The sequence below is a fragment of the Candida jiufengensis genome, assembly GCF_024610255.1.
Source record: "Candida jiufengensis strain CBS 10846 chromosome Unknown scaffold15, whole genome shotgun sequence".
Classification (NCBI taxonomy): domain Eukaryota; kingdom Fungi; phylum Ascomycota; class Pichiomycetes; order Serinales; family Debaryomycetaceae; genus Lodderomyces; species Lodderomyces jiufengensis.
This window is the reverse complement of record NW_026261565.1, coordinates 50941-62140: the sequence shown is the minus strand read 5'-3', so window position 1 is coordinate 62140 and position 11200 is coordinate 50941. Positions and strand designations below refer to the sequence as shown.

At 28.1% G+C, this 11200-nt stretch overlaps 4 protein-coding genes across 4 annotated transcripts; 1 reads left to right on the top strand and 3 right to left on the bottom strand. All coding sequences in view use genetic code 12, as the record gives it.

The window, feature by feature from the left end:
- Positions 1-43: 43 nt before the first annotated feature.
- KGF54_005161 (uncharacterized protein) lies at positions 44-2797 on the top strand (the record flags this gene model as incomplete). The annotated part of the gene is made up of 1 exon (XM_051765930.1): positions 44-2797. The coding sequence occupies one exon, from the start codon at positions 44-46 to the stop codon at positions 2795-2797; it is 2754 nt and encodes a 917-aa protein (XP_051617793.1).
- A 1363-nt stretch (positions 2798-4160) lies between these two features.
- LAT1 (dihydrolipoyllysine-residue acetyltransferase) lies at positions 4161-5603 on the bottom strand (the record flags this gene model as incomplete). Its single annotated transcript, XM_051765929.1, has 1 exon — positions 4161-5603. The coding sequence occupies one exon, from the start codon at positions 5601-5603 to the stop codon at positions 4161-4163; it is 1443 nt and encodes a 480-aa protein (XP_051617792.1).
- Positions 5604-6270: 667 nt separating this feature from the next.
- Positions 6271-7389, bottom strand: RNH35 (ribonuclease H2 catalytic subunit; the record flags this gene model as incomplete). The annotated part of the gene is made up of 1 exon (XM_051765928.1): positions 6271-7389. One exon carries the CDS (start codon positions 7387-7389, stop codon positions 6271-6273), a length of 1119 nt encoding a protein of 372 aa, XP_051617791.1.
- A 267-nt stretch (positions 7390-7656) lies between these two features.
- On the bottom strand, positions 7657-10902 carry POL3 (DNA-directed DNA polymerase delta; the record flags this gene model as incomplete). Its single annotated transcript, XM_051765927.1, has 1 exon — positions 7657-10902. One exon carries the CDS (start codon positions 10900-10902, stop codon positions 7657-7659), a length of 3246 nt encoding a protein of 1081 aa, XP_051617790.1.
- Between the last annotated feature and the right edge of the window lie 298 nt (positions 10903-11200).

The window sequence follows — 11200 nt, the reverse complement described above, 5'->3', positions numbered from 1 at the left end:
CATATAAATTAATGAAACAAATGTTGAATATATATTTTATATAATGAATCAAAATGAAGAAGAATTACAATCAATTCAAATAGATCAATTAGAAGATCAATTAATAGATCATCCAGATGAAATAACCAAGAAACAATTACATGATACTTCATTAGATGAAACTTTTCAAAAAAAATTAAGTGCAAAAGCTAAACAATTTGATTTAAATAATAATAAAAATTTTATAAATCATATAAATAATTTAGATTTAAATGATTCAAGCGATTTCAATGGAAGAGATAATAATTTTAATAATTTAAATAATGGAGTTAGTAGTAATAATGGATCTTCATTAAATTATCAATTTTTGATTACAAAACTGCATTTAGATTTTACTAAAAAGGAATTTGGTGATTTGGAACAAGAGATATCTGAATGGTTTTCTTTTAGTGATTTGAAAGTTCTCGGAGGATTAGATAGATTAATTGAAAATTATGAAAATTGCAAAAATATTCAAAAAATTTCAGAAGAATTAAAAAACGATACTATTCATGATAATTTAGTAGGTTTGAAAAGTATTTTATATTATAGTTTTGGGGAATATGCCGATAAATCTAATGTACAAGACCAATTGAGTTTTATAACTACAAATAATCTAAAATTAATAGCATATGAAATTTATAAACCGCTAACTACAATATTGAAGAATTTTTTAAAGGAGAGAATAGACAAGGATAATAATTCACTATTAGAGAACAAAATGTCGAAGAAAGTTGAGGATTCATATTTTAGAATTTTAACATTAATATATTTCATGACATTAATAGCATTATATAAAAAGAATGACGGAGTAGTCAGGAATTTTAAGCATTTTTTACTGGATATTGGACTTTTGGAAACTATTGTACAATTTATAGAACATTGGAAATGGCACAAGAACAATAATTACAGAATCAGATATCTTATACTACTACTAAATAAATTATTAATTTTAGAATTTGGTGATTGGGATCAACTAAAAAATTGTGATTCATTTCTTAATGAGCTACACAACATCAAGACTAGTAAAGATAAGGAAGAAGATGGTAAAACAAGATTAACCTTATCACCACTAGATTATTTTTCATTTAGAGAAGATTTGCTAGACAAATACCCATTATTTGATTATACGAAAGAAGAATTACAAAAGAATTTAGACCACAGTACCCATGATTCAAAATCAATAGAGGAAAGATATCAATACTTCATGGCAGTAAACAATTACTCCACTTCATTATCAAATATTATAGAACAACCAAAGACAAATAAATCACATACCGTTTTAAGTCAACTACCTGCTCAACAAGTACATATTGCAACGCCTTTACCATCACCTAAATTAATTTCATCTGAATATATGTCTGGCGGAGAGAAAATAAGGAAATCATATCAAATCAACCAATCCATGCCATTTATTTATCCAAATGATGAAAAAACCAATTCAACCGTTCCGTATGCATTGGTCGAGGCTGATGAAATCTTAAAAAACTCAATCAATGAAAGTTATTCTTCAAAAAGACTTTGGAGTGAGAGAGAAAAATTTATGAAACAAGAAAGAGGATTCGAAAGTTCATATAAAGACAAAGATGAATTTGACTACGATTTTGTAGAATTAAAAAAACAATTTCCTAACAAATCATCAGAAATAGGATCACTACTTAGAGTCGAAACATTTTATACAAAAACATTTTTCAGACTATCATCCTTAATTGAAGTGTTTATGGAAATTTTGAAAAACAATAGAATTGAAAACAATTTAAATTTTTATGAACTAGAATTGAATCCATCAACTTCTTTCATTGTCAACTCACCATTAGCTCAAGATAATGAAAAATCCAAATCTAGAATTGAAAATGTTTTGTTATCACAATTGGAAGTGATGAATATAAAAGAAATTTTGACAAAATCAGTCACAAACATAGTTTTAGCATTAATTAAATGGTTTAAAATCAGTCATGTTTTAAAATATTATTATTTATCTTCAATTTTATTTGATCAACAGTTTTTCATAATAGCATTAGATTTCATAAGTACAAATTTCAATAACATGAACAATCAATCAATACCACAACTGCCGAACGATAAAAAGGATGAACTAATAGAGTACGAAATCTTAATTAATCAAAATAGATTAATGAATCCACAGATCCACCTACCAAAACTAAATTTTTTCAACAATTGTTTGAAGAAAAATGATGAAAATTATATTTATAAATTCATAAATAACGAGTTCATATCAGAGTTACCTAAAGAATTAGATTCAAATAATGTAAATAATGTGTATATAAAAAAATTCAACCCAAATTTTGCAACAATTTTATCAAACTTACTAAATATAACAAACAAGATCCTTATCAAAAATCAAATACAAAGAATTTTTATAATCAACGATCTAAAACCATCAGAACTTTTTAAAATGTTATTAATAAACTACGACAATGTTAATTTAACAAAACCAATTTTGAAAATTTTGAAAAAACTAGTACCATACCAAGGTAGAAAATGGAAAAGTAACAATATGGATCTAATAAGTTTAATTTACTTAAATTGCAAACTTAACTTAAAAGATAATTGGTTAAGTGGTAAGGATTTAGAGAATGATTTTAATATAAGTTTTGATCAAGAAATTGCATTAAGAGGATTATTACAGTTTTATCATTTGAAAAAATATAATAATCTGAAATTGGGTTATAAAATTAGTGACGAAGATGATGAAAAGACTGCTGATGATGTTAATGAACTAGGTAAGAGTATCCCGAAATTGAACTTGAATGAGTAATGAACAATCCAAAACTATTAGGTAATTACATATAGCACTATTTAATAAGTAATGTCATAATAACGCTAAAATTACATTTTCATGTTCATCTCTTCCAAATTCTTTATCGTTAAAACAAACTCTCTCGTTAAAACTTTTTTATGTATTGAACTATACATCCTTTTAGCCATGTAGTTTAATAATATGATCTTGACTAATTAAAAATCTTGACTATCTGTTTCAGGTTTTCGCACGGGTTTAATAATGCGGTATCGACAAAAGAATTTGTACGGTGCTAGGTGCAGATCGTTGTACAACAGCCCCAATTTAAACTCAATTTCTTCTCAAATTGACAGAATTAATTCATCATTAATAATAATCGTGGAATATATTCAAATTTAGGTAAGTCATTTTCGACTGACTTTTTGTGACTACTATCTTAATCATGATAATAAATCAAGAATCACTTCCAAAATTTGCCAAAATTATTTTGCATATTACTCCACACAAACATATGAACAGCTCGAGCAATTGGCTAAATAGATATGAGAAAAACCAGATCTCTTCAGAGATAAATCAAATTCAAAATTTAATTTTTGAGCCTTTTTAATTGCAAAAAAGGCCATTTAAATATTCGAATTTTCGCCAAAAAACCATTCCTCAAGTCAAATTAGCTATCAACTTATACTAAAACATTCAAATTTGAGCAAAATCGAAGACTTTTGTGTCTATTTATGATGTTTTAAAAATTGGCAAAATTGCTGCAAATTGGTAAAATTTTCCGTTTTTTGCGACTCACCCCTGTAAGAAGTTGCAGTTTTTAAAGTTTTCAACACAAAAAATTTAGTTTCGAAGCTGCAGTGCTGACTCTTTCAGAACTTATTCTGAATTAATAAAAAAATATGATCACACAAACTATTCCTGTCTATAGGCCAAACTAAACGAATTATTCTCCAAAGTTGTTTTTTAAATTATATGATCCTAAAGCTTCAATTGTACAGTTTCAGTCTTTTTTAAAAACTCATATAATACCCTTAAGCTCCAAAAATATGCTAAGATGTTTTTCAACATCAATTTATGACATTAATATTCATTAATTTGCCAAAAATGTGTTTTGATGCCAAATTTTCGTCTGAAATGGAGGTCAAAAATTTTAGGTAATTTTGGTAACGACACGAAAAATAACATTAAGTATTGTGGTTGAGATGTTTTAGTTTGGTGCGAGAACAGTACGGTGTCGCTTCAAACTGGCACTAAGAAATGATTTAATCAATTAATACAATATGCCGTCAATAGCAAAATATTTTTCAAAATTTCTCATTAATTGTTTAGATTTTATAAATTATACAAGATGAATACTCCTATAATATCTTATTTTGCAATTTTAAATCAACATTTCTAAAGGATTTTCAATAATTCTTTTCAATTCTTTAATCCATTCACCACCTAACGCACCATCAACAACTCTATGATCAAAAGTACCAGTAATAGTTAAAACATCATCAAATATAAAACCTTGTTCATTAACTTCACTTGGTACTGCTTTCTTTTCAGTAGTACCAATAGCAACAATAGCAGATTGTGGAGGATTTATAATTGATGTAAAAGCACTAACTGCATGATTCATACCTAAATTAGAAATACAAATAGTACCACCTTGATATTCTTCTGGATTCAATTTTCCAATTTTTGCTCTTTTACCTAAATCTTTAACTTCATTTGAAATTGCTGATAATCTTTTGTTATGAGCATCTTTAACAATTGGAGTAATTAATCCAGTTGGTGTTGCAACAGCTACTGATACATCAACATTATTATATTGTCTTATAATTCCTTGATCACCTAACCAAGCAGAATTAACTTGTGGAACTCTTATTGATGCAATTGCAATAGCTTTAATTAAAAGATCATTTACTGATAATTTATATCTTTCATCAGCTGATGAATTTAATGAAGCACGTAATTTTAATAATTTTGATACTGAAATTTGTGATTGAATAATATATGTTGGTGATTGTTGAGTTGATTGTAATAATCTTGTTGCAATTGTCTTTCTCATACTTGTGATTGGAATATCTTCGTAAGTAGCACCTGGGGCTGAGGTAGCAGCAGCAGCACTTGGGGTTGAAGCAGCACTTGGAGCAGCAGATTTGGATTCAAGACCTTCAAGATCTTTAGCTACAATTCTACCATGTGGACCTGAACCTTTAACTCCTTTTAAGGCAATACCTTTTTCTAATGCAATAGTTTTAGCTAATGGTGAAGCAAAAATTCTATCAGTTGGAGCAGCAGATTTTGATGGGGCGGTTGATGGTTTTGATTCTTTAGTTTCTTTTGCTTCTTCTTTTGGTTCTTCCTTTGGTTTTTCTTCTTTTGATTCTTCTTCTTTTGGTTGTTTTGGAGCTTCACCAGCGTCAGCAGCAGTAAAATTTTCAAAAGCTGGAACATCATCTGCTTCTTCTACATATACAGCAATTGGTTCTCCAACAGGAACATCTTTACTACCACTATCCTTAAGAATTTTGGCTAAATAACCTTCTTCTTGGAATTCAAAATCCATTGAAGCTTTATCAGTTTCAATTTCTGCTATAGCTTCACCAGGTTGTAATTCATCACCAACTTTTTTTGACCATTCTTGAATATTACCTTGTGTCATTGTTGGTGATAATGCTGGCATATTAATTACTGTATGCGGTGGAAATTTGCCTGATGAGTACATTCTAGCTAATGTTAAAAATGAAGTAGTATTAATCATTTGTGTTGATGATCTTGAAACTAAAGCACGAGCAGCCATTGCTGATCTTGATACAGCAAATAAAGCAGACATTTTTAAATGATATATGTTTGTGTTGGTCTATTTATGATTTAGTATTTAATAATACAGGTAGAATATGTAGTGATATGAGTTAATTGATGGATGAAAATTGGTTGGTTGTTCTTTTGTCTGAACTTTGATGTGTTTGGTTAATCTAAATTATAGAATAAATTTGAAATATTATTATTATTCTCTCTATTCTTTAACAAAATAAAAATATTTAAACTTTTAAAATCTCTTCTTCTTCTAAATTTTACGTCAGTTTGGTAGCGAATACTCCGAGACAAAAAGATGAAACAGATCTAATGACTTAGCGAATTATTTTAAATGCATTTTGAAATTTAAAATCACGACTTCTACGTGAGACAAAGGAGCTTAATAAAACAGTATAAGCTTGAACTTGCAGATCCACTGCTCGATTCCACTGATAAATTCATGTCAGGTTGAAAGTATACGTGAAATCGGTTCTTAATTCTATTTGGTAGCTTTAATATGCGCATCAATGTTTTCCGTACTTAATTATTGTTATCGGAGTTATATCTCCAGATGATTTCTTCTCAACATTTTCTTGTTTCAAAGTTTGGGGTTTCCAATGATCATAGTATTTATGGAACAAAGTGTAACGAGGAAAACCGTATGGAAGCCAATTATCATCAATGCCATCTATTTGAATTGTAATCTATAATAAGTCTATATCATCACTATTAAAATACTTCTTACTAATTTTTCCTTTACTCAAATGTTTATTCTCAAACATTTTATTAATATCCCCATAACTTTTATTCTTAACTAAATCATCTTGATATATCACATCTACCGCATTATTCTTAACCAAACTATCTTTAGCAGTCTGCCATGAAAATCTAATAAATCCAAAACACCACCCAAATATAGGATCAACATTATGATTCAACCAATAACTAGTATTTGGATCACTAGGATACCCAGATCCTAATTTTTCATTCTTAAGTATTTCAATATTGTTGTTTAAATAATTAATATTTAAATCTCTAGTTACTTTTGCAACTACTGATGCTGTTGATACAATTGGGTATATACTATCTGCTTTTTTCGTTACAACAATTTCTATATTTGGGAAAATATGTTTCAATTTATTTTGATAAGTTATTGGTGGTCCAACTGTATCTACGAAAATATGAGTTACTTTAACACCTTTTGCTAGTGTTTGCTTTATTAAATCAATGGTTGTATCATGAGCTTGTTCATTTAAATTGTATGCACCTGGTCCATTAACTGATCTTAACATCCCCAGTGAAATATCTTTTGCTGTCATTGTAGTAGTAGCCCAACCAACATTTTTAAATAGTTCACTTTCTGGTTCTTCAATTTTTTGAAATAAATTTGTTCTTACTATATCTGTTAATTGTTTTGAATCTGCGAAACCATATGTTTTGAGGGAGTTTTGATAAGATAATAATGAATATGATATACCATAAACCATGGGACCTAAGACTGGTCCTCTACCTGCTTCATCTACTCCTAAAACTATTGGTTCATTTGGATATTGTAGTATTTCTTGGGGTATATCTGAAAAATATGTTGATGATTTAAAATCCTTATAATTTTTTATTGATGTAACTGATGGTGGTAACCAGTAATTTGATGTCTTTAATTTTTTGGTATCATTTGATAGTATAACTTCTGATTCTATTGTAGTTGTTGATTTTATTTCATCTACCTCTATTTCTAACTTTCTCTTTAAGGCTTTTTCCACTATATCATTCTCTATTATTAAATCACTGGTTGTGGTTGAACAAATAACAGCAGCTGGCGACATTTAATCAAAATTTTCTCAAGATGACAATGAATCTAACACTCAAAAGACTTGATGTATTATTTTGATTTCACTATTTACATAATTACGAATTTAACTCCTAAGACGTGTTTTGTGTAATAAGTAACAAAACAATTGATTTTGTGTATTTTTGGTAGCTTTGGCAATTGTTTCTAAACAAGGTTGCAAAACCATAAAACATTCAATCAAGAGAAAAAAGTCTACATATTTCAAGGTTGTGGGTATTTAATAGATTAAGCTATAAATTACTTACCAATTAGTTTGATCCCATTTAACCAATTCCAAAGCTTGTTGATGAACATCTTTTTGCACTTTTTTTCTCATATAAAAAATTGGACAATCTTTATTAGAACATAGAACTTCTTGAAATAAAGAACCTTGACATCTTTGACATTCAGTCCATAATCTTGAAAATTTATTTTCTAAATAATTCATTTGAGATAATGCATTTGAATATAATTGTGGACCTTTATCTTCTCTGATACAATTTTCACATAATGCACCTTTATTGTTGTCTTTTAATGGAGTTTTACAATTAACACATAATTCTGATTTTTTGGCAAATCTCATTAATCCACCTGTTTTGGGAGCTGATACTTTTATTGTTCTTGTATGTGCACCTTCTATTAATTCTTTTGTTTTTGATTCTCCTAAAATAGGGACGAAAATTCTTTCTAAAGGTTTTGTTAATTGTTGTTCTAAATAGTATTTTACATCAATAGGTAATGAATTTTCCAATACATATAATGGATCTTCTGATTTTTCATAATTTTTATCACTTCCGGATTTTATGATCACATAAGCAACTCTATCCCCTAAAGTTGGAGCTGAACCAGGGTCTCTTTTTTTCATTCTTTCTGCTAGTTCAACATGCGCTTGTTTTGCAGAATAATCATGTTTTGAATAAGCTTTTGTAATAACTAATTGAGAAAGATCAACTCTATTTTGTAATAAATCTGCTATAGTTTGTTTGACAAATCTTTGAGCTTTTTCAACATTTCTTTCTTCCAATATAAATTCCAAAACTTTTGTAATAACATTTTGTACTAAACGACAATTATCTCTTCTAACTGTTTCAATTCCCTTTGTATCCATTTTATCAAATTTATTAGGATTTGTCCAATATAAACCTGCATATCTCTTTTTATTAATTAATAAATATGGGAAATAAACTTTTTCGAATTCCAACTTTATAGGCTTTTTAAATTTTTCCGAAACTAAATTTGCAGCTTCTTCCCCTAATTTCATACATGTTTCTAAATCTTGATAACCAAATCTTACCATTACTGAATCAGTATCACCATATATGACTTTTGCATCATGAGGATGACCATTTTTCTTGGAGTATTGTTCTTGAACTTCATTTTTGGTTTTTTCAATCATTTCACGACCAAAAGCAGTGACAGATGAAGAAATTGCCAAACAAGGTAATTTCCCAATTGTTGCTCCTGTGAAACCATATACTGAATTGGCTGAAATTTTTAAAGCTAATTGTCTACCATTAAGCACATCTTTTTTAAAAGGATCAGTTTCTTTTTTCAAATCATTTTTAGCTTTTTTTCTAGCAGTTAATAATTCATTAAGAATAGTTGGTAATATACCTTGTTTTTTGTTTGAATTAACAAAATAATCTCCGTTGGGGGTCTTCGTGTAATCTTCTTCACTTAAATTAAATGCATTTATGGAGTTTCGACTTAATAAAGTTGTATAACATAAGTTATGAGCCATCATAATTGAAGGATATAAAGAACTGAAATCTAATGTTGCAATTGGTACATCATAATAACCTCTTTCTGGTTCAATAACTGTAGCACCTTCATATTCTTCATTTGAACCTTCACTCTTCATGTTTGGAATAACAATATCTTCTTGTAGACATTTTCTGAATAATTGTGATATAACTTTAATTTGTTGACCTCTTGCTAATAAGTATGAGAAAGGAACACCAGTTACTCTTGCCATTTCTGTATAATTAACTAAACACATTAGCTTATCCAATAATCTTAGTGGTAAAAATGCATCTTTTAGACAATAAACAGCCAACCTTCTTCTTGTTTCTTTTGTACCATTCTGTAAATCAGTAATAATCGAATGTTGCACATCTTCTTTTTGTTCACCTAAAAAATGAGCCGATACTGAATTTAGTGTATATGATCTTAATTTATATTCTCTTTGAATAAATTGTAATAAATCCAATTGCATTCTTCCATCTATATTTACAACTTTATTTTCTCTTGTACCATAAGCTCTTGAACTAAAAACTGCATCTTTGATTTCTTGTTTTACATGTTTTAGTCTACCAAAATATGGGAAATTATTTAGCTTCAAAGCTTTTGCTCTATCAAGAATATAAGGTATATCAAAGTTTGTAGTATTATAACCAATTATAACATCAGGATCAACTTCATTTATAAAATCTTTCCAATGTAATAACATTTCTTCTTCTTTTTCATGTTCAAATATTTGTGAACCGATAATTGATGAACAAGTATTAACAGTAAATACATTTCTTACAAATGGTTTTGTCTCTCCCAACCTCAGTACAACATTTGCAATTTGGATAACAGGATCTTGATCAGCTTCTGGGAAAATACCTTTTCTACCAGCACATTCAATATCGAATGATAATATACGTAATGGGGCCATTTTTAACCAATCTCCTTCTGATTGATGAGTTATCAAATCTTTATAATTTATATTACATTCAATTTGACAAGTTGAAATCTCATTTGTAACCATTTTATATTTTGTTTTTGGTAATGTTATCCAAGACATACCAGTAATTTTACAATCAATCATTAATCTTAATAAATAATTTATATTATCATATACAACACTTTGTTGTAATGGAAATAAATCATCAAATCTTATTTCTGCTTTTTCAAAAGCAGTTCTTAATCTAGTTATATTCTTATTACAATTGACATATATTTTGAAAAATGGAGTTTTGATATTGTTGTTAAATCCCCATATGGATTCTTTTAATGTAATTTCAACATCTACTACTCCATCGTAGTTTGATTTTAAATAATTTGTAAATTTTCTTAAATGTTGATCTTTAATAAATCCCTTAGGTACTGGTGAATAAAAATAATGTACAAATCCTATTACATTACATAATACTGAATGCCCTTCTTGAGTTATTCCAAAAAACCTTGCATAAGTTGAATCATGATCACTATATTCTTCTGCATCTAATTGTTGGAAGGATACATCATTTAAATTAGGATTAAAACTCTTTGATAATTCAGGTCTAGCCCAATTTTGATCTTCTTCTGACCCCAAAGTTTGTGCAGCTTGAGTCATATCAAGTAATTCTTTTTCAAATTCAGAAGGTTCTTCAGATCCATTAGGTCTTTTAACTTTTTTTAATAATTTTTCTTGTGAAGGGGTTAATTCAAATGATGAAGTTGCTGATGCAATTTGTGATGCTACTGGTAACGAATGTGCTTGATCCTGATGAATCTCCTCAAACGGTCTCTTTCCAGACATCATTATGTAATTTTAATATATAAGTTGATTGATAATATGAAATGTAATAAATAAAAAAGGATTTTAAGGTAATAGTAATGATTTTAATGCAAATAAATAGTGATAAAATTTGTTTTAAAAAAAAAAAAAAAAAGATTTTAAAAAGTCAATTAATGTAATTGAGATGAGTTGAATTAAATTAAAACAATATGATTGAATCAATAATGTTAGTTGTATATGATTCAATTAATGACTATATGAATGTAGATGATCTACTTCCTTTAATAATAATATCATTAATATTAATAGTAAATAAAATATT